The sequence below is a fragment of the Musca domestica genome, unplaced genomic scaffold (genome assembly GCF_030504385.1).
Source record: "Musca domestica strain aabys unplaced genomic scaffold, Musca_domestica.polishedcontigs.V.1.1 29, whole genome shotgun sequence".
Classification (NCBI taxonomy): domain Eukaryota; kingdom Metazoa; phylum Arthropoda; class Insecta; order Diptera; family Muscidae; genus Musca; species Musca domestica.
The window spans coordinates 4,897,033-4,922,167 of NW_026712296.1; the positions used below are offsets into that span (position 1 = coordinate 4,897,033).

Consider the following 25,135-nt stretch of genomic DNA (forward strand, 5'->3'; position numbering starts at 1 on the left):
TATAGCCCCCATATAATGGTACCTCCATTTTTTCGGTATTTTGGTGATTTAAACGACATTATTCACCGGGAATGTTTCAAATTTGGTATTTAAAATTCATAATGGGTACTACAGCCTATGACAGAATTGTCTGTGCAGGTCCACGACTCACCCCTCATATAACGGTACCTCCCGATATTCGGTATTGTGATGATTCTAGCGACATTATTCACCGGATTTGTTTCAAATTTGGTATTTGAAGTTCATAACGCATACTACAGTCTATGACAGAAAATTGTCTGTGCAGGTCCACGTCTTCCCAATATTCGGTACTTTGATGATTTTAGCGACATTATTCACCGAAATTGTTTCAAATTTGGTGTTTGAAGTTCGTAATGCATGCTACAGCCTATGACAGAAAATTGTCTGTGCAGGTCCAGGTCTTCGTATAACTCCAATATAACGGTACCTCCCTATATTCGGTATTTTGATGATTTTACTGATTTTTTTATTCAAGTGTCGCATTTGAATATTGTATTGTATTGGTTTATGACAAAAGTTGCATATGCAGGTCCACGTCGTATAGACATTAATATAACGAAAAATTCCACTCTGTACTAGAGCTTTATTGTGTCAAATAGGTTTTTAAATATGTAACAAATGGTTTTGTTTATTTTAATTTTTTTTTGTTGCCAAATAGTTAGGTTTAATCACAAATTTTTTGTTTTTATAAAAACAATGTTTATTTTTAGTGGAGAAATGATAATGTTTACCAGGGGGTAATTCAATTTTTGATTACTCTTCTATTGAGCTTACGATCTCATCACTTGACTAAAAGGAGTTATCGTCAAAGGAGTTATTTTGAAATTACTCCAGGGGATAATACCCCCAGACAAAAATCAAGGAAATTGATGAGAATTGGTGGCTCTTTCCGAAACCTGGTATTCTATATCTTACCCCCTGGTAAACATTGCCATTTGACCATATCACCAATAAGTAATAATAAAAACAACAATTATGGGAATAAGCTGTAGATAGATCGTGGTCTATACGATAGATTATAAAAAATATGACAAAAATTGAAAAAATGGAACAAAAGATATTCATTTTTATTGGTATATTTTTCTGCGATTTTATACTTTTCTGGCAAGAGACCATTCCGAATTGAAAGGAATTGTGAAAATAGGCCCAGCGGTTCTTGACATATAAGCAGAATAAATAAGATCTATTCTTTTACATATATATTGTACCTATTTTGCTAAATATCCGATTTCTTGGCTATCAGCATCACTTTAATGGTCAGAAGTGACCTTTTAATGTATTTGTGATTGGGCTGGGACTAAATACAGGGCGAGATAAAAAAACTGCAACAAAGTCAAACGCCATAATTTTTACATTTTTTTTTAAATTTTATTGAATGAAATCAAAAAATGTCGGAAATAGCATCAAATTTTAGAATAAGTTTAGATTTGTTCGAATTGGTCACCTCTGGCACGAATTATGGCCTTCAAACGGCCAATGAAACCGTCACACGCTGCCCGAATGTTGCTCTGCGGTATTTTGGATCATTCCCGGCGAAGCGATTGCTTGAGGTGATCAACACTTTGCTATTTTTTAGTGCCAACCTTGCTTTTCAAAATACTTCAGACACAATAGTCCAAGGGATTGATATCCGGAGATTTTGGTGGCCATTGTGCGCTGGAAATGAAGCGAGGAACCTCATTTTGTAACCATTCTTGAGTGGCGCTTGGTGAGTCCTGGAAATGAAGCGAGGAACCTCATTTTGTAACGATTCTTGAGTGGCGCTAGCTGAGTCCTTTTGAAATATCCAAGGTCTGCGGCCAGAATATTTTCGCGATAATATTCGGCATTTATTCTGATGCCACGGTCGATTAATACGAGCCTAGAGCGGACATCGGCTGTTATGGCTGCCCACACCATCCCAATGGCCGGCGCTTGAGTTCTGGTGGTGCATAGTTTCAGTTGGCCTCCACATTTAAATGCTGGAGTGCTCTAACGATAGCCAGTTGTTGCTTTCCAGCCAAATATAAAGAAATCACACTATCACGCTCCAATTCCATCACGAATAACTTTTTTTCTGGAAAATTCTCACCAAAATGCTTTTGTATGCTTGTAAATAATATAATGAGCTGTCACTGGAATATCACCTGTCAGCTTCGATTGGTTCATAATTGTGACCTATAGAGCAACTGCAAAATTTTTGATCCATATCAACCCCTAAATATTTTTCAATCATCTCCAAAAACAACAGGGTTATATTCTGACCCTAACCCCACCTCCACTTTCAATTTCGTGAGGATCGGCCCATAATTGCGACCGAATTAGCATGGACAGACGGACGGGCGGACATACATGGCGTTGTAAGGTATAAAAATCACATTATTTGCTTGGTTTCTCCGAAATCTTTCAATTTATTTCGCAACAAAATGTTTAATTTTGAAAACTAATCATGGACTTTCTGTATGATCTGTTCACACAACATTGTCTTAAGGTAGGAGGCTTAATATGGTCCTATAAGGCATTTTTTTTTGCAGCGCTTATTTCAATAATTTAATTTCGATTAAATTAAAACACATTTTGTGATTTTTTTCATTTCGTGTTGTTTTGTTTTTTTATTCGTTAGTTTTTCGAAACTTAATTAAATAAATACAAAAAAGTCCATTTGTTTTTGTTTTTGCATTTAGAACGGAAATAAATAATACAAAAATAATAAATAAATTAATTAATAAATAAATTACACACATACATAAATAATAATAAGAGAATCCTTTTTATGGTTTGTTGTTGTTGGTTTTTTTCTATCTTTCTTTCTTTTGTTTATATCATGATTTGTTGAATTTGTTGTTTCTATCGATGAGAGGTAATGGATGTTTTTGTAAAGAGATGTCGTCGCAACCAGCAGTAACAATGGGGATTTCGCATTGGGTGAGAAGCTTGAGAAGTCTATGTGGAAGTTAGGCGGCGTGGGCCTAGTTTGTTGGGCCCAACTAACAATAACAACTTAATTGTGATAACCCATGGGTGCTCCTTTGCGATCGAAATGTCGGACACGAACAAAGAGGAAAGCAGCGACTAGGGAGGCAACAGCCAAAACAAGTAGGAGCATAACCAGACCGCCTACAAAGCTGGGCACCGACATACAGATGGTTTCTGGATCAGCATTGCGTGCTGATTGTATGACCACTGTTTCGTTGTTGGCATTGCTGTTGAGGGCAAAGTTCACATCACCGGGGGCAACCACTTGAATGATGCGGCTGGTGTTGACATCGGTCATTTCTTGGGCATCACGTTTGTAGATTCTTGGCTTGACCACAACGTCAATGGTATCACGGCGCCTGCGGACACCACGTAAATCATCAAGTCCTTCAACGGAGCGAGGACGGCCACCCAGCGATACCAAATTTCCACCTTCCATGTCGTCCTTGCGCTTAACGGTACTGTATTGGCCTGGTTGGCCGGGCAATGGTGGTGGAGGCATGTGCAAATCATTGGGATTTTGGGCGGGGGCCTGAGAGCTAGCTGGACCTGAATCAGCAATGCCGGCGGTTTGGGCCTGGGGTGAGGGTACAACATCTGGTTGATTTTCGGAATAGGCACCGGTCGAATCACCGGCTTGATGTCTGGGATCGGGATAGGCTGCTGGTGGCAAACCGCCAAGACCAAAGTCTCCACGTTCATAGGGCTCTGGTGGTCCGTACTCGGAGGAGAGGGCATTACCACCAATTTGTGGTACACCATACTCACCGCCGGCCAAACTAGGTCCGCACTTGGGTTCAGGGCAGTTGTAGCGACACACCTGTATGACACATTGGAAGTGGACATTCATGGAGTCGGGGAATTTGAAGGCCTGGAAGTAAGCAAAGCTAACAACTGATGCCGATGGTCCGAAGTTCTTGATCTTCTGGAATTTGCTCATAATCTTTGGTCTGACAACACAGCCATTTTGATCTACCAGTTGAATGGGTGCACGTTTGCCATCATGAGCCACACAGTTGCGTACCAACATATCGAACTTGTTCTCATCGTCCTTGATGGCCAACACCATGGTCATGGTCTGACCAATCTTAACAATACCTGACACTTCCGAAGCCCAAGGTCCCTTACCAACCTGGATTTGCATCCAGCACTGCAAATTATCACCCAAGAAGTTGGCGGTAACGGCGTGCAACATATCAACCTGGAAAGGTCGGAAGGTCACAGCCTTTTCATAGAAATCATACCAAGTGCAACGCAATTTTCTGGCCTGATCCCAAACCTCCTGGACATAGGGATCGTATTGGATGATAATTGTGTTCTCTACATAACTGCCCGATGGTGTGGGTGCTCCATAGCCGGCAGCATTGTGATTTGCCGAACTTGTCATGCCGCAGCTGTTGAGGAAAATTTCAAATGTGGCGCTCAAATGACCTGTGCCCGGTTTCAAATGGACACAATGGGGATCACTGTAGAAGCCCTTCGAGAAGATCATGCCATAGAAGGGTCGATCGAATTCGATATTGACGCGCATGTGGGTCTTTTCACATTGCACCTGCAAGTGTTTGATCTGGGGGCTATCGTTCGTCGTGGCCAACGGCCAGGCTTCGTCGGCGATATCATTGCTGGGACTGGCAGCTAATGCTGTTTGTGGTGATCCATAAACGGGTGAGGGCGGTGGTGCTCCATATACCGATCTGTGTTCAAGTGGCAGGGAAGCAGAGTCCACATGAGGTCCCTCACAGTAAGCATTCTGCAGAAGTACATGAAACGAAACGAAGAAAACAAAAAGAAAAAAGAAACAGGAAATATTAATTTTGGGCGTAAAATTGTAAAGGGTTAAAAAAGAAGTAGAAGATGATGTGGAGGTGATAAAATTAATCCCAAACCAAGGTTGTTGAAAGTGAGTTGATTTTGTTTTCTTTTGTCAGCGTGAAGTACGACACTACGTAAACATGAGTGTTGCGCTTCCCCACACCACCACCATCTTTGTCTTTATCACTTCGTTGTGAGCCCGTGTATTTTTTTAAGCTTATTCCAAATTTGTTGGCAATTAATGTGTTTTTGTTATTTCTCTGGAACTGTATTCATCGGAATGTAAACTGTGATTTCGAAATCATTCCGTAAGTATATTAACGTATGTATCTCAACCCTTGTTGTCAGACGATGTCTCACTGCGTGTAGCCAAATTTACGTAACGCTTGCTATGGGCTATTATGTAATATTTTGTGGTAATACCAAGCGATCATCATCTCTTGCGGCTGTAACATGCTGTTGGCGGTCTGAATTGTTTTTCATTTTATTAAAACGAAAAATAAATGGTGTTAAGGTGATGACGTTTTCTCCCCCATCCCCAATAGTGAATAAAAAATTCACTTAGCCATAACATCCGCATTGTTTTAAATTATGGAACCAGTGTTTAAATATTTTGTAATTTTCTGCTCCGAGTACGTTTAGTTTTCTTGTATCTATCAAGGAAATGTTCAATGTAATATGGAATTTTGAGGTTATATACGTAAGTATTATTTCACACACACATATATATATAGATATTTATATGCCAAAGATGTGTATATAATTTAAATATGTAACATTTTTGCCAAGAATCTTTGATCAAACCATGAACACGTGAATGAGGAATTTGATTGAATATATTCAAAACTTCCAAAAAGGTTAAAACAATTTTGGAATCAATTAATTTCGTAACAAAATATTTAATCTCCGGTCCCAATTTCTCAGAAAAGGAAACGATTTACAAAAGGACACGATTACACAACAACACAACACAATTTTAATTCAGATATTTTTTTAAATAACTATGTAAGTATCAATTATTAAAGTACGTTTACGTATCGTCGTCGGTGATCGATTTTTGACTATACAGGGTGAGATGAAAAAACTGCAACCAACTTCAGACTGCTGTCATTTCTAAGCCACTCGTCCGAAAGCTCGTGGTAAAGCCATTTAAATTCCAAAAAATGCAAGGACTTACACCACGACAGAAAGAAAATAGACTCAAAAGAGCTAAAGAGTTGCTACGCTTGGCCGAAAGTGGTGAACTGCCGAATTTGGTTTTCTCTGATGAGAAAACAATCGTTGTCCAGCAGTTTGTAAACAAACAGAATGATGGTGTTTACTTGCCAAAGAGGTTAGCTGAAAATGTGGATCTTCGATTGGCCACCACAACTCAAGCGCCGACCATGGTGATGGTGTGGGCCGCCATAACAACCGATGGTCGCTTTCGACTCGCATTAATCGACCGTGCCATCAGAATAATTAAGCCTTGGGCAACAGGACTCAGCACCATCACACACCGCACGAACCACCCAAGAATGGTTACAAAGTGAGGTTCCTCGCTTCATTTCCAGCGCACAACGGCCACCAAAATCTCCGGATACCAATCCGTTGGACTATTGTGTCTGGAGTATTTTGGAAAGCAAGGTTGGCACTAAAAAATGCCAAAGTGTCGATCACCTAAAGCAAGCGCTTCGCCGGGAATAGGTCAAAATACCGCAGAGCAACATTCGGGCAACGTATGTCGGTTTTATTGGCCGTTTGAGGGCCATATTTCGTGCCAATGGTGACCAATTCGAACAAAACTAAACTCATTCTAAAATTTGATGTTATTTCCCACATGTTTTGCTGTCATTCAATGAAATTTAAAGAAAAAAATGTAAAAATGATGGCGTTTGACTTTGTTGCAGTTTTTTTTTATCTCACCCTGTATATAGGCGAACCTTTTGGTAGAACAGTTATATGATGTTACACCCTGATTTTAGTTATTGCAAGGCCCTTGGCCATATTTTCCAATGACTGCTGGTTTTCCCAAGTAATTATTTTTATGTGGCACAGTGTAATCGGAAATCCAGGTTAATATTTCGATATGTTATACATAAAATGAAATTAATATACCTTTCTCTTAGTTTCAGTATTTTTGGTACAATTTCTTACAAATTGAATTATTTTTAATTTGTAGCTGAATGAATCTAAAGATTTTATATAGATTGAATATTGTTCGGTTGGTGCAATTTGTTTTTATTTTTTTTAAATTTGTTTTCTATTACTATGATTTTTATCGGATTTTTTTAATGTGAGGCACAAATAATTAGTTGAATTTTTTTAGGGACCTAACATCCAACAATTGTTATTATTAACAATATTATTACTATAGATTTATATATATAGATTTTCATATCGATGTCAATACGGCCATCATTCTTTTTATACGCCACAGACAATGCCTATTATTTCGGTGTACGATTTAAAATGCTTAAGCTGCGTACCAAAGATGAAAAACAACAACAGCAACAACAACAAAATAGAAAGAAATTGAAAGAAAATGTTCATGCTGAACGTAAATGAATGAGTGAAGAAAGTTAAAACTGGTACAAATCAGAGCATAACTGCATTTTAGCTAGACACAAACACGCTATACGGCAGAAAAAAAAAACACCAGCTTAAATAAATATAAAAGAAGATTTACTTCAATACACACACACACACACACACACACACACACACACACACACAAAATATCCATATGCATGTACATTTATATGTATGTGTGCACGTACATTTGTAAAGCAAGACCTACATATAGATCTAATGCAAGTTGCTGGAGCATGAGATATAAAGTTTTATCGAAGTTTTAGCAACGAAACGAATATATCTTTATATAAATGAAACTAATTTATAGCTTTAATTTATTAATATATAAGTTTTTTTTCACTCGCAATGTGAGAGTGAAATTGGCGTTAATGAAAATTGAATTAAGATAAATTTATGTTGGCATAATTTGTTTATGTTTTAGAAAAACAAAAGGGAAATGTTTTAATTTAACAGAATTTCCAGATTTGACATGACACAAATTTGACTACATAGCTTCTATATATTCGCTTGATTTCAAATTTAAAGAGTAGTTATCTTCCATGTATACAATGGAATTGGTCATTTTAATCCATAAATCAGTGTCCGACAGTGAGTCTCATTTTATGCAGCGTTCGAAAATAAACAGTACACAAAGATAGTTTAGTGTACCGGAACACAACGATGATCGTAGTGTACCGCAGTCGGAGCACAAAAAAATCGTAGTGTTCCGCAATCGGAGCACTAAAAAATCGTAGTGTACCACATGCACCACATTAAACAAAATGTGCTTTTATGATTTGGACAAAAATGGGATGTTTGATTTTTTGGTATTATAGCATTAATAATAAATAAATGTATTTGTATTGAACATATCTAAAAAAAATAATATTTTTAGGTCGCGGCATTTTTGTAATTATTTACTGAACGTTTGATAAGAATTGAAAAACAGGACATTGGCATTTTTACATATATCGTAAAAATATTGTTTTTAAAATAAATAAGACTACATGTACTCCGATACGAAATACTGATTTTAAACACTCAGCCATACATTCATTGATTTTTCGGTACCACAAAAATAGCGTAAATAAATACAAATTATTATCATTTTAGATTTGGTCCTTTCATATTCTTTCTACCTATTCTCATATTTTTCTACTATTTTCAATTTCGCAACCAATCTAAACATACGTGACAAATAAAATAAATCCAGATTTTATTTTCATAATATTGAATTGTATCAATAATTTTAGCATTATCCAAAAAATCGAACATCTAATTTTTCTCTACTACTACCGGTACAATATTTTTTTAATGTTCCGTCATGTGATACACTACGATTTTGTAGTGCTCCGGCTGCGGAACACTAAGATTTTCTAGTGCTCCGACTGCGGTACACTACGATTCTCGTTGTGTTCCGGTACAGCATCACTAAAATTTTTTTAAGGGTTGTGTTCCGGTACGGTATATTATCTTAGTGTACCACTTCACCTCGGAACGGTACAGCACCATACTGTTTATTTTCAACTCCCAATACTGTTTATTTTTTCTCCCAATTTTGTTTGGAGAGAGTCTCGCTCGAAGATAAGCGTGCCTTTTTCGGGCTGGAGCTGATTTAAACGTATTTTAAGGCGTTAATCTGATATAAACTGTGTCAGCTATCGTATAAAGTGTAAATTTCTTTCTTTTTTTTCATTTGTCATTGATTGTTAAGGACGAGAGAGTCTCACACCAACAATGATTTGCATGACTAAATTAAGAGAGTATATGAGCGTAATTAAGAATTCACCATCAAAAATCGGCGTCGAAAAGTGAGAAAAGAGAATACTTGTATAGTCAGTGTTGCTAACGTACGTTTTTGTGCATCGATGCATAATAATATAATAATATATTCTGAGTATCATTGGATAAAATAAGTCAAAGAGAACGAATCGAGAGGGATATTGTGACAGTTGTATTACTGAGATTTATTGAATTTAAGTGAGAGGAATTTGTTCAGTAGGAAACTATATATGGATCTTCCTATCTTGCAGAGCTGAGTCGTTCTAGCTATGTATGTTCGCCCATCTGTCCATGTTAATTTGTGACCAAGCTACAGGTCACAATTATGGGCCGATCCTCACGAAATTGAAAATGATGGTGGACCAAAATAGAACCCTATTCTTTTTTTGGAGATGATCTCAAAATATTTAGGGATCGGAATGAAAAAAAAAAAAACAGCAAATTCCTGATTTCGTAGCTGCTCTACAGGCTGTAAATATAGACCAATCGACGGATTATAGCATGGGGATATAGTTTAGGGCAATTTTACTATTTTCACCAACTTGCAATGGCCTCTTGTCAGAAAAGGATAAAAAATAAGAAAATCGCGCCAAAATATGCCAATAAAAAAGTGAATATTTTTTGTCAGTTTTTTTATCGCATGCGATTTTATTTCATATTTCATACTACAATATAGATTTGTACATTTTGAAATATTTGTACACCCTACAAAAGTATGTGTTGAGGGCATTATATTCTGGCCGCAACTATCGTCCGATCCTCACTAAATTTTGCATGGAGGCAAGGTTAGGGTCTGAGTCTATTATTTTGAAAATGTATATTTATGAGTTGAAATGGACCAAAAATTTTTTTTTTCAGAATTTGCAGTCCCTTTACTGGTTACAATGAAAAACTAAAGGACACAGATTTTTGCATGAGGAGAAGGTTAAGATTGGGACAGAAGTCTAACATTTTGGATGAACATTGGGTTATATTTAGCTGTAAAATGGACCGCAATTTTCGTGTGAAATAGTTTTGAATACCCAACAACACGAGGGAGTGCGTAAATATTCTGGAAATACCCCCGGTCAAAAAGCTAAGGGTAACATCTGGACAGGGCTTTAGGACATTATTTCAAAAATGACATCTTCCAACATGAATTTGGACATTAAGGGGCTTCCAACATATTGTAGTGTTGTAGGGTATCACATGGTCGGTCCCATGTGAAAGCCTTTGCTAATTTGTTTTTCAAACAGGAGAAACTCGTGAGCGACCCTACCTAAAACAAAAGACTGAAACGGGCACTCTTCGAGCACTTCTGCTAGCGAGTAGTTTCACTCGCGAGAAAAATTCGGACGTCTGCTTTTTACTTTATTCTCTATTTTCGTACGGAAGAAAAAATCTCCCAAAATAACTTACTGATCGGTTTTTACTGGAAAAAAGACATTTCCAATAATAGGACAAAATAATTGGGCAAAACAGCTAAATTTAAAAAAATAGAAATTTTGTATTATGAAACATTATTTATTTGATGGTATAATATAATGCTGAAGGTCTATTGTCTAAAAGCATATAAAACAAGTAAAAAAGGAGCTAAGTTCGGCCGAGCTGAACTTTTAATACCCTCAACCATTTGGAAAGAACTTGAAAAACTTCAACGAATCCCGAAAAATACCCTGTAAATGATGACCCTTATATGGGGGCTATGCGTAGACGTGGACCTGCATAAATAATTTTTTGTCATAGGGCCTCTCCGAAGACTTGAGAGGCATAGGCTGTAGTATCCAAGACTTGAGAGGCATAGGCTGTAGTATCCATTACAGAGTTTAAATACGAAATTTGAAACGATTCGGGTTAATGATGTCGCCGAAGACTTGAGAGGCATAGGCTGTAGTATCCAAGACTTGAGAGGCATAGGCTGTAGCATCCATTACAGAGTTTAAATACGAAATTTGAAACGATTCGGGTTAATGATGTCGCTAAAATAATCAAAATACCGGTCGGTTAATCTCAATCGCACAGCTGTTGGCTTTTACAGCAATTATTAACAATTATTACCAAATGTCTGGTGGGCTAATATTTCCTAGGCTATATATTTTAAAATAATTTAATAACAACAATAAAAGTATAACAATTTTAAGTTTGAAACCCCGTTGATGCCAAGGGGAATCATACTTCAAATCTGGAAGTGGTATTAATTTAGCCGACTAAACTGTAGCACTCAATAAAGAACAAAAACATCAACAACAGTGTGTAACGGTCAATGTCGAATGTCGATCAAGAAATCTTCTTCGGTTTTGTTTTTGTCTGGATTTATTCAGTCACTCAACCATTCGTTCATTCATTCAGTCATCTCGGCTTAGTTCACAGCTCAGACATCATATGCCAATGCAAAACAACAACTCTCATCCCATTAATGTTCGATTTCTAACAACACCTTAGTTTGATTTGTTGTTTGAAGCTGTTGCTGTTGTTTCTCTTTGGAAATATTTTCTTTCATTTTTCCCAAGCGTTGAAAACACAAAAGCTTTGTAAAGAAAAATCCAGTGTAATTATATTTTATGTGTGGTCTGGCGAACAAGTTCCGTTTGTTTGGCGCATTTGAGAAGGTTGGCGCAGTTGTGATTGAACTTTTTGTTGATTTGTTATCGAAATTTCACAAAAAAAAAAAACCCAATATTTCATCTTATTTACATTTATATGTAAAAAAGATTGAATAGATTTTTGCTAGTTTGACATGAATTGGGTTAAGCTTTCAATAAACCGTTACCAATTTTTAGTCGATTGTTTAATATAATTCCGAAAAAAAGAAAAAGTTTTTTTTAAACAAACATCATTTCACTTTTGTTTTGTTTTGGGAGAGTCATCTGTATTCGTTTACTGAAAAGTTATGGAACATTGTTTGAACGTTTAGCTTACCTTTAACGTTAAAACTATACAAAATAAAGCCAGCCAATTCGATCGCCTATGTGGTTGTCCCATGTTGTGTGTTAGGGTGTCTGTGTAGTTTTGGAAATCCTTAATTTAAATACTGTTACGTCCAAGTCTGGGGGATAACATATATGAAAACACTCCAACACCAAAGTGAATCAACTGCAAAGAAAATAAAATTTAAAGAAAATTTAATAATAAATTTGTGATTTTATTAGGAAAAAATTAAATGATTATTATTTTTAATTTTAATAACATATTCAAAATTTCTATTCAAATGTCAAAGGAATTTTTAAAATTTTTCTTTTACTCTTGAAAATTTAATTTTTTACCCACGCTGAGTGGGTAAAAATGTGGTGACTTATTGACATAAAATAAACACATTACCAGGTAATGGATGTATTGCCTACTTCTGTAACTACTTACTTCGGTTTGTTAACACTTACTAACTCCTTATGTTAAATTAAATTTCATTAAAAAGTGAATGATCATTCGTTTAATTTTTGAGATACAAGACTTGAATTTGTGTTTAGTCTCTCCAGGAGTCGATCATGTGGCCTTCTGAACGAACATAAATTGTTGTTTAATGGCTGGCATATTCATAGACCAACACTTCGAATTTCCATGTTTTTTTTTTGGTATATCGCAACGGAGAGTCGAATTTTTTCCATTTTAGCAAAATTATTAGAAAATCAAACATTTAAAACCAATTTTTTGCAAAATCATAAATTCCAAACTTATCTCAGGTTTCTGACTGAGAGAAAAAATTAGATATAGCAAGTGGTAAAGATTTGCTGACTTGTTTCGCAAGTTACGACAGATAAACATTTGAAAATTGTAACCCTATATTGGTGAGCTACCAGAAGGGTTTCGCAGATATGTATCATCTTCACAACAGATGTTGTGTTAGCAAAAGGAGAGGACCGATATATCCCATCTCTACAGCATATCTTGTGGTAGTAGAAATAATGCGATGTCTGAAATATGAAAATACCGGATTTTATATTGGTTTTTGTTATTCAAAACTTTGACCCTTTGTGGGGGAGGTACCAGAAGGAATGGTCCGATCTCTATCATCTTTGTAACAGATCTTGTGTTGATAGGAATATTGAGATGTGTCAAGTCTGAATGGAATTGACTGTTAATATCGCCTTTTATGACCTTCAGGGATATTCAAAATGTTGACCCTTTTGTGGGGGAGGTACCAGAAGGTGTGGACCGATATATTCAATCTTCACACCAGACCTTGGGTTAATAAAAATATTATGATCTGTGTAATTTGGAGATAATCGAGCACATACATCACATTTTATAAGAGTTATAATTATTCAAAATGTTGACCCTTTGTGGGAGAGGTACTAGATGGAGTGGACCGACATTGACCATTTTCGCATCTGAGCTAGCATTCATGCAAATATTAGGATTTGCAAAGTTGGAGCAAAATTGGATGTTGTTTTCTCTTTCTGTGCAGTAAAATATTTTCTTTGAAAATTTCGACCTTTTGTGCGGGAGGTACCAGAAGGAGTGAACCGATTTTGTCGATCTCCGAACTCGATCTATGTTTGATAATAATATTACGATGTACAAAGTTTGGACCAAATCGGATACACCCCTTCGAGAGCTATCGTGCGCACCAGCCAGACTGACGGACGGACACCACCTAGATCCAAGATGCTCCAAGGAGACCTGAGGTCTAGAACCCTTATTTCGATGAGGCACGTTTTGGGCATATCAAATGATATATACCCTCGCTAGTCATATGGCTGAGGGTATAAAAATTGTGTAAACAAATATCGATTTATGGTTATTTTTTAACCACTTTTTTATTTATTTTTTTTTTAAACTAAACAATAGTATGTCATTTTGAGCTTAAGGTCTTCATTAAAGTAACCAAAAATAATTAACTTCGTTTTAAAAATAAATATTCTTTTCAAATTTATTTTTTTACCACCTTCTTGTTACTTCTTCTATTGGCAAGTTCAAATCAGTCATAACATTTTTAACTTTTCCACCAGACTTTATTTAACTAAATATTGTTTTAGTTCTATTTTCTGTAACAATTTCTATGGATTTTTAGTTGGGAAATTTCACTATTTCTTGCCACATTAAGTTTTTCTTTTGTAGTTATTTTTCACCACCGCCGTTTCTTTTTTTATTTTTTCGTTCCTCAACTTTCCGTTGGTGCCCCAAACAAGTCTTGACTGCAAGTGAATGTTGTTAGTTGGTTTATGAACCGTGGCTAAAAGAAAGCTGTTAACTTGACAGTTTTCTAAATTCATGCTCATAAAACCATAAAATATCTCAATATACGTTTTTTTCGCCTGCTTTGAGTTTCTCTTCAATGGTACATTTGTTGCTCTCAACACGGAATTCTCTCAATTGAGTTCGAATTGTTATCTCAAAATTGGTGATCTCTTTTACAAGAGCTGAGCTCTATGCATGAAATCTATCTCAGTTAGACAAATACGACATCATTATGTTCATCTTGATTTAATTGTCATTATCTGCGTCATCAAATTGCCGCTAGAGTCGATCGAACAGTCAAAACCAGTTGATTTTACTTTACCATGTGCTAATGTTATTGTACAAGTGTGCTATTAACCCAGAGAAAACACATCAAAAAGAGAACCACAACAAAAATAAATAGAAAAAAACGTCATTCTTGATTCTGTGCTGTTGGGGTTTCTCCCAGAAGAAGAAGAAGAGTAGACCAAAAGCGCCACTACCGTGATTTTTGTTTTTCTCAAGGCAAGTTTACTCACGTGCTTTGTTGCCTTCTTGTATGTATGTATGTATGTATGGACGGAGGCATGTCAAATTCTAGACAATCAGATGCCTTAGTCATTCTTTTTCATTTCATCCGTTATCTCTGAGGCAAAATAGACAACAACACAATATTGTGTTCGAATCTAAGGTTCTCCACCAGAACGATTGTGGACGGCTCACGTTATTTCAAGTTTTACGTTTTTTTGTTACTTATTTGTGGCCTTGTTAACTAAACATAAACATGCTTGTTATTTGGTCATATTATGTCTGGCCAGCAGATCTAATCATTCATTCATTTAAATGGTTCTTGATGGTGTGTGTGTTGGCTAAATAATTAGGCTGAAAAGGTAAGTGTTTTACGGTTCTAATGTTTACAGCCTATATGCATGATTTCGATTGGTCTGGCAAGGTTATTGTACTTCACATGCATAGTATGTTAGCAGTGCATCAAAAGACTTAGGAAACAAACTTTGAAGTTAGCCGAATGAGAGAAAGTTAGGTTAAAGGACCGGTGATGAGCAAAAAAATTAGATCATTTGGAAAATTTGATCATTTGAGACAGAGTGAGAATTCCATTTTCTTCTTTTAATATTTATACCCTACACCAAATAGTGGTAAGGGTATAATGTCTTTGTGCATTTGTTTGTAACATGGAGAAGAAAGCTATATAGACCCATATTTACTTTTGAGAACCTTTATGGCATAGATGCCCAATGTAATAGTATTGGTGAGAGCGACGAAATAACACTGGAAGAAAATATTTTTCTATTCATTTTATTTAGTCGTCAACGAGATAGCGACGAAAGCACATGTGTGGCGGGTGTCGTAATTTTTTGCTTTTTCTGGGAAATGTAAAATTAATGAATGTACAGGGATCGCCGGGTTATACTATTGCGGGACAAAGGTAATTTTTTAATAAAATTAGTGTTAAAATTAAGTTTTTCAAAAACTTGACACAACATATTTTTGACAAACGGCCCATCTGAAAATGGCCTTCCCTTTTTTATAATATATAAACTTATTAAGTTAGATAAACCCATTTTTAAATTCTCCTCCACCATATCTTCATCATTATCTCAATATTGATTTACCCATTCCTTCAACTTTTTTATAAAAAGTTTCTTATACATTTTAAATCGTTTTTCTTTTTCTTCCCCCTGCAAACAATTCATGTCTTTATGAACAGTTTCAAAATGTTTTTTTATTATATTTCTTATTTTTTTAAATGTCTTATAACATATAACACATTGCATATCATCAAAAGCATTTTGTAGCATAAAATGCTTTTGAAATGACATCATTGACATATCGCAATAATTTTCAGTTTATGTGTTCACTAACAGCAGTCTCGATTACGATTAAATGTAAATATTACACAGAATTTCTGCCTGTGTAGCTTGTCTCTCCCACTCATATTTCTGCTTTCCTATTGGTTGATTGGCGATCAAACAAAAGAGCGTAAGAATACGTGTGAGATGAAATTGCTGAAATCAGCCACTACTGGGCATCTATGCTTTATGGAATCACTTTCTGAGTCGATATATGCATGTCAGTCCTTCTGTCTGCCCATCCGTCCATCTATGTATTTTTGTGAACAAAATGCTGGTCGCATTTATCATCCGATTGAGATAAAATTTTCCAAACAAAATTTATTTGGACCAAGGGCGAACCCTATTGAAATTGGTGAGAATCGGTTCAAATTTATATATAGCTCTCATATATATTTTCAACCGATTTCGATTTAATTGTGCCGTAAATCGCCAATACTACTCCAAACGACCTGCATTTTTGCACATCTGATCGAATTAGTTCTAGAAGCAAGTACATCAAATTTCATGAAAATCGGTTCAGATATAGCTATAGCTCCCATATATATGTTTCATCCGATTTGAGATTTTAAGTCCCTCAAGTTCGTACAGTAGATACAGACCAGAAACGCTTTTGCCAAATTTTATCGGGATCGGTTCGGATTCGGATATAGCTCCCTTATATACCTTTATCCGAATTCAGGTTTATTGTGCACCAAATGGATAATATCGGCCTAAATGATAATTTTGAGGAGTTATTAACCAAACAACAAGCTTAACAAACCCACTAAGCCATGGCGTAGGGTATTTTTAAAAACCTGAAATTGGTTCATCCTGCATTGCAAAATAGTTCATTTCACCCGAAATGTCATTAACAAAATTAAACAACAACAAAAATAGTGTCATTATTTTTTTTGGAAACCAAACAAAACAACAAAGTCATTGTGTGAAATATTTCACACTTACACAAACAAACAGAAACCCTTATTACATAGCTCACCTTTAGCGGAGTAACGTAAAAAACTTTCACTTGAACTACAAGCTAAACAACCAAACTTGTTTAAACAATAAACAAAAAAAGAGACGCGGCCCAAAACAAAGAAACACGTCTTTACAATTCGAAAAAATTGCTCGAAAGTGCTTTCAAAGCCAGTCTACCAAAAAAGCCAAACTTATCGTGCAGATGCTTTTGTTGATTGGCTGGAGTGCTGATATTGTTGTTATTGTTGTTTTTACTCTCCAAGGCGACCTACGTATAAATTTACCCTACCCTATGCTTGTGATGAAGTAAAAACTGATAATAACTACAACAACAACAAACCTTTTAAAGTATTTTTCGAAAGAAAGAAAACAAAATACATATTTCTTTTTTTCGTTGTGATTACGTAAAGGTCGATTGAGCAAAATGAGTTGGCTAGTTTGGGTTTGCGACACACAAATACACACTCAACTTCCGTTATTAAATGTTGCCAAAGCTGGAGTGGGGATACCAGAAATTGCCAATAAACGAAAGTGAAAAATGAAGAACTACAACCTAACCCATGTCCAGTCCTAACAAATAAGACAGTGGTAGTGGTATTACTTTTTTTCTGATTTTAAGATTTATTGAAAGTCTGTTTAAACAGAAATTGCAAATTTATGTTTTGTTTGATAATGTTTTTTTTTTTTTTTTTTTTTTGGGGAGTAAACACTCGTTTGTTTACTAACCTTTCACCCAAAATACCTGGTCAATGGCCGAATGTTGGCAACATTTGCAATGAGAGATATTTTCATTTTCATGGGTTTGCGAGTACTGCATCGAAACGTGTACGATTTATTTCACATTTTGTTTTTGGGGAAATAATAAGGTTGAAAAAATCAAAAGACTTAAGACACAAACTTTTTGAAGAGACCATTTATGCATCAGAGAACTTAAGACACAAACTTACCGAGAGAATAGAGTTAATCCAACGTTTTTGAACACGAATGCAGTGAGTGCAAAAATCTTGCGTGATCAAGGAAAGAGTGGAAGAAATTACATATATATATATATATATATATATATATATATATATATATATATATATATATATATATATATATATATATATAAATATGAGTAAAGGGTATGCTTATGTGAATGAAGTGTTTATTCATTCCAAGGAATTGAATATGAGAAAAAAAAAACTGTCTTTATATACAATCGTAAAAGTAGAAAAAAAACATTTTTGTTAATTTTGCTATGGTTATGAACTTGCTTATTTTATATTATGTTATAAGGTCAACTAATATAGGGGATTTTCTCATAGTTTTCATCGATTACAATGAGTTTTTGCCAATGATTGTTTTTGTTGTTATGTTGTTTTGTTATGGGAGAACAAAAATACACTCGTACTTCGTCGTATCAGTCGATTTAGCCGACAGATGTATGCCCTCACCCAATATTCGATTATTTAAATTTAGTTTTACTTATGATTATGTTATAATTATTCAAATTGTTGATCCTCTATGGAGTAGGTTCCAAAGGAATGGACCAATATTGTCCATTTCGTATCGGACCTAAATAAATATAGCGACGTGACAGATTAGGACTATATTGGTTACTTTCATCACTTTGTATGAAATATGTGATGATTTTTAGAAAATGTTAATATAATACAGAAAAAGTATTGGTATGGACAAAATTACAAGAAAATCTAACATTTATATCATATTTTATGCGAATCATATTTATACCAGGTTTCTGGATGAGAGAAATATTCAGGTGTATAGAACCGCTGACTTCTTTCACAAGTTATGACAAATAAAAGTATTGACAATTGTGACCCTTTTTGGGTAAGATACTAGAAGGGTTTACCAGATATATATCATCTTCACAGCAGGTCATGTGTTAGCAAAAATGTTTGTATTTGTGAAATTTGTGGAAAATTGGATGAGTTTTGTTTTTCAAAATTAAGAGGGAGGGAGTGGACCGATATATTCCATCTTCATACCAGACCATGGGTTTATAAAAATATTGTGATGTGTGTAATTTAAAGACAATCGGACTCTTACATCACATTTTATAAGAGTTTTAATTAAATTAAAATTTTGACCCTTTGTGGATATACCAAAAGGGGTTTCCAGGTATATATCATCTTCAAAACAGATGATGTGTTAGCAAAAATGTTTGTATGTGTGAAATTTGAAGAGAGTTGGATTATTTCTCTTTCTTTAAGCGTTTTGTTTTTCAAAATTTTGAACCCCGTTTTTTTTTTTGGGGGGGGGGGGGGATGGTAACGGTTGAGGTGATAGAAGAAATGGTCCGATCTCTACCATCTTCATTAACTGATCTTGTATTGATGGAAATATTGAGATGAACCAAGTCGGAATAGAATCGGGTGTTAATTTCGCGTTTTATGGGGTTTTTAGGGAGAGGTAGCAGAAGGAGTTGTCAGACATTGCCCATCTCTGAACGATGTACCAAGTTTGGACAAAATCGGATACTCTGTACCTAGCAATGCATTTCAAAACAATTTCGGGGCAACACATTTATTTTGCTTTGAGAAAAAGACAAAAAATTTCAGAAAACTATATTCTGCGTATAGGGACATCACGTTGTCTCAAATATAGGTATAGCTCCAATATATATATGTGTTGTACAATTTCACATTTTATCAGTATGGAGACATTTAATGCAGTCGATTCATATTCGACCTTTATGTTTTCCTTACTTTTTTTTTATAAATTGCAAGCAATTATTTCCTATGGACCCGTGGTGATGATGTTGATTTTTAATAACTTCAATGTCTTCTTTGGGGGTACAGACATTGGGTCTTTCATTTTTTCACAAAGAAAATATAAATAAATAACGAACAACACAACATGCTGTTATTAATTGCTATTAAATTGCTGATATTGTTGCTGTTGCTGTTGATGTTTTTGTTTTGTTCCCCCCCACAAAAAAAAAATAGACCATTAACTTTGACTAACAGCAATTTTGAGCAAAAAGCTGTTTGTATAAATTATTTTGTCTCTTATAATTACCGGAGTATTTTGTGTCTGTGTGCCTCACCATGTAAACTCACTCATTTCAATTTTACACACACACACACACAAGGAGAGGTACATTTTACAATAGATTCGATGATGTCGTTGTTATGTTAGGTGAGGTTGTTGATATTTTTCACTTTTGACTTCATTGCCATGGTGTTGGTTCGTTCGTCCGTCCGTCATTGGAAAGGAGTGCTGCTGCTTCAAGGTAAAGCTGAGGTAGTGCTGGAACCACACAGAGTGAGTGTGTGAAAGTGAAATTGGAATTTAAATTGAAATAATCATCAATGACATGTTTTGCCAGTGTGAGTGTGTGTGTGTGTGTTTCTGTGGACCATAACAGTCAATAAAATAGACAAAAATTGCCATAATTCGAAAGAGGCTTGACTCTGCATTGTCTGCTGCATACATGCATTGTTTCAATTTAGGCTTTTTCATTGTTACCCTGTTTTATTTGCCATAAACTATGAATTTCAGGCATTTTTTTGGTATGAACAGGCTTGGTTTTGGTTGCCCAGTAAACGAAGTCAGTGTGTTTTTCTTTTTTCACTGAGTTGAAATTTTTATGCGGTCATTGTCACTGTAGATGGATTGCCATAAATGTCACATTTATTTAAAATGAAATGAAGACAACTTTCATAAAAAGTTGTATGGATTTTTATGACCACCGCCATAATTATTGCCTTAAGACGAGATTTTTTAATACATTTTTTTTTTAATTTTAAGGTGAATAGCAAACTTTATAAACTATTGAAACCATTTTCGTCATGAAAATGAAAAACTTTATTAAAAATAAAAAAGGGTGTTAATGGCTCGTGTTGTTATTTTTGCATAAAAATAGTATACTGTGTAACCAGACAATAATTGCAGGAAAATATCTGTGGACTATAGGAATAATAATGAAAATTGAAGACATGTACGGGTGAGATGAAAAAACTGCAACCAACTTCAGACTGCTGTCATTTCTAAGCTACTCGTCCTACAGCTGTTAAAATTATTCCAGTGACAGCTCATTATATTGTTTACAAGCGTACAAAAGCATTTTGCTCAGCATTTTCCAGAAAAAAGTTATTCGTGATGGAATTCAAGCGTAATAGTGTGATTTCTTTATATTTGGCTGGAAAATCACAAACATCGTTGAGAACTCCAGCATTTAATTTTGAATAAATCTTTTGTGTCTCGTACCATCGCTCGTTACCGTGATACTGGTAGCGTAGCCAAACATCTAAGAAGTGGACGGAAGAAAACAGCAACATCAGCAGAAATGGTTTGAAAACTAAAGAAGCGACTTGATCGACACCCGCGTCGCAGTGGCCGAAAAATGGCTCGTGAGCTAAACATATCGCAGTATTTCATTCGTTAAATAGTGAAAAATGAGCTCGGTGTAAAGCCATTGAAATTTCAAAAAGTGCAAGAACTTACACCGCAACCGAAAGAAAATAGACTCAAAAGAGCTAAAGAGTTGCTTCGCTTGGCCGAAAGTGGTGCACTGTCGAATTTGGTTTACTCCCATGAGAAAACATTCGTTGTCCAGCAGTTTGTAAACAAACAAAATTATTGTGTTTACTTGCCAAAGAGGTCAGCTGAAAATGTGCACCTTCGGTTGGCCACCAGAACTCAAGCGTCGGATATTGTGATGGTGTTGGCCGCCATTACAGCCGATGGTTGATTTCCGGTCGTATTAATCGCCCGTGGCATTAGAATAAATGCCAAATATTATCGCGAAAATATTCTGGACGCAGACCTTGGAAATTCCAAAAAGACTCAGCACCATCGTACTCCGTACGTGCTACCCAAGAATGGTTACAAAATGAGGTTCCTCGCTTTATTTCCAGCGCACAATGGCCACCAAAATCTCCGGATGCCAATCTGTTGGACTATTGTGTCTGGAGTATTTTGGAAAGCAAGGTTGGCACTCAAAAATACCAATGTGTCGATCACCTCAAGCAAGCGATTCATCGGGAATGGGCCAACATTCGGTTTCATTGGCCGTTTGAAATTTTATTATGGATCTTTATACAAAAGGGCTGAGTGTTTTAATTCGTACTAAAAGCGTACGAAAAGTACTAAAATGTACAACAAATTGAATATTTTGTATTGGATAAACGGAATGAGATAGAATTTGGAAATTCTGAATGAGAGTACCTGGTAGAGTGCAGGATAAATGCCCCAAAGGGTTGTGAAAAATTCGAGCTTCATCGTTACGAAAAGTTCTGAAATGTTACTAAATTTCTAAATTGATACCATTTGGTATTATGTGAACGGATAGATCTAAAAACTTGAAATTTGGCATGAGAATCAAGTTTGGAAAGTAAGTGAGCTATAATTGTACTGCATTTGGTAGCATTTGGTATTGGACGAAGGAATTGAACTGAAATCCTGAAATTTTATATGTCATTGTTGGTACCTGTGGTTGAGAGAAGGATCTGGTTTTGGAAATACGTATTGTACTAAATGGTACTAGATTTGGGAATGGGGGGAATTAAAGAGCTGAAATTTGATATTAAGGTCACTGCTGGTGTTGGAGGTTGAGATATGGATATTGTTTGAAAATGCGTACTTTAACTGTACGAAAAGAACTAAAATTTACTAAATTGGTATCGGATGAAGGGATAGAGCTGAAATCCCGAAATTTGATATAAATGTCACTGTTGGTGTCTGTAGTTGAGGAAAGAAGGTGGGTTGGGAAATGTGTACTAAACTTGTACTTACAGAGCTGAAATCCTGAACTTTGATATTAAGTTCACTGTTGGTATCTGAGATTGTGATATTGAGATTGTTTTGAAATTGTGTAATTTAATTGTGTAATAAGAACGTATGCACGTGTTGGGATAGAAATGGAATTCTGAAATTTGGTATCGAGGTGTCTAGGTGGAGAGAAGGAGGTGGTTTTGGACATGTACGAAAAGTATTGCAATAAATGTGGGACTAGGTCTCAGGTTAGAGCTGGAATTCTGAAATTTTAAATGGAGGTCATTGTTGGTAAATCGTACGATGATAGTTCAAAAAGTGCTAAATGGCTCTAAATTTGCCGTTGAGTGAATGGATCTTTAATCCTGATATTTAATATTGAAGCCACTGTTGGTTTCTTGGATTTAGAATGATTTTAAAATATTTTTTAAAGTGCTCTCAACGAAAAATATGATTATGTTTTCGAAGCATTCCTTATTCGTAGCATGCAGTTCATAATACGCTTTTTTACGCTAATGAAACTTTCTACGCTCTGACCTCGGAGTCGAATTATTTACATTTTTAGAGTCACCGACAAAAATCGGTAAAATAAAAATGCTTATAATTTCGATAATTAACGAAAATTTTTAGCAATAGTTAGCGACCGAAATAAAGTAGTCGTTAGGTCCTACCAATAGCAACAGTGCTGACAACTTTTATTAAGATTTTTCACTTATAATTTTGTATTTTAATTTAATCGATATTTGTCGGTAACTCAAAAAATGGGTTAGGGAATCCCGCTACAGAAATAAAACTATTTTTATTTTATTATCAAAAATTTGATAAAGCAATAATAATAATCCTTAAGAATTGTGTATTTTCTAAAAAATTATGTAATTCCGCAATATATATTTTTTAATGAAAAAAATCGAATTTCATATTTTTTAAAGTGTTTGTAATCATACAATACTCCCATATCTATTAAAAAGTTACTTATTGCTTACGAAATACTTTAGAAAGTGAAATTTGTTTGTCATAAGAAAATGTGTTAATTACCTTTCAGATGGGGAATTTCAATTTTCAACACCATAAAGAAGACATCACAACTAATTAACACAATTAGCATGCGTTTTTGTTTTCTAATATTGAGCCAAACAATTAGTTCGAACTCGCGTTAGTATGGGCAAGAAGTGACAAATTTAATTGTCAAATTTAAAAATGATTTTCTTAATGAAAAAAATCAATGAAAATCATTAACTTAATGGTGAAGAAATATTGTAGCCAACATTTTTTTGGCTATTTCCTTTCATAATGAAAATAATTTAAATGCGAGTTAGCGAAAATTTCCAACCTTTGAATGGATAGATTTACTTTTCAAACAAAAGACTTAAGACACATACGTCAAAGGTTACAATGTATATGTTTCTTTCTTGTGTATAGCAGTAATTCACGATATGTAGTCACTCATTTATTGTATAACAATACATTAAGCATTTGCTACAATAATTAACTGTAATTTGTTTCGTTACAATCGCATCAAATTAAATAAAATAAAAGTTTAACTGCCTTGCAAAGGCTACAATGTCAATAGTATTCGCAAAGGCCATTAACGGAATTCCAGTTCTCCCTCTTTTTTTTTGGTGTTCGTTGTCTTTCTTTTCTCAACTTTTACTTTTCATTTACCGTTAACCAAAACTACCATCATCAACATCAACATCATTGGCAATATCCGTTCATTGTCATGGCACATAGCACACAGTGTGGCAGTGGTGGTGCCTGCCGAGTCTGAATGAAAATGGCCTCTTAGGGGCCTCATAGCTTGCTTTTGATAGCAACGAACTTTGACAATGTGGAGCAGCAACAGCGCATAAATGTAAAATGAAAGTAAAATCTCAAGGGCTCGTTCGCACTTTTCATTCGCCAAGACCGGTAATATTCGAGTGTTTGTTTGTATATATGTACGTGTGTGTGAGTTGTATATTTTCACACAGTTGCATGCACCGTTAAAGAAAGGAGATGATTGTTGTGCTGTCGTTCGTTGGCCATCCAGTTTTTCTTTTGTTGCCAAGTCTGTTTCTTTTTACCCCCTGAGATACTTGCATGCATACATACATATCTAAATATGTATGCAGCTAAGTTGTCTCCTTGAAAAATTGCATGCGATATTGTAACCGGTTTTGTCAGTCGGATTCATTGTGTTTGGTCTGGGATATTATGCCTGGCTTTCTCGCTGCTTTTCAAGAGAAAGAATGGAAAATGAAATAAAATGTACATACTCAAAGGGTACGAAAAGTACAACAATTGAATGCGGAACGGAAAGAGCTAGAATTCTGATATTAGACACTGAT

At 35.3% G+C, this 25,135-nt stretch overlaps 1 protein-coding gene across 3 annotated transcripts in view; it reads right to left on the reverse strand.

The window, feature by feature from the left end:
- Positions 1-2,583: 2,583 nt before the first annotated feature.
- The window catches only part of LOC101899275 (cuticlin-4), a 37,843-nt gene continuing 15,291 nt past the window's right edge, over positions 2,584-25,135 (reverse strand). For 2 of the 3 annotated variants that reach the window (XM_005176714.4, XM_020039980.2), the window contains exons 3-4: positions 12,022-12,195; positions 2,584-4,726 (exon numbers count right to left, since the gene is read on the reverse strand). In XM_005176714.4, coding sequence (XP_005176771.1) covers positions 3,002-4,726; positions 12,022-12,084 — 1,788 coding nt within the window. In that variant the 5' untranslated portion in view covers positions 12,085-12,195 and the 3' untranslated portion in view covers positions 2,584-3,001. Of the gene's footprint in view, positions 4,727-12,021; positions 12,196-13,984; positions 14,252-25,135 lie in introns of those variants that run through there. The other variant, XM_011297959.3, reaches the window with a different exon arrangement.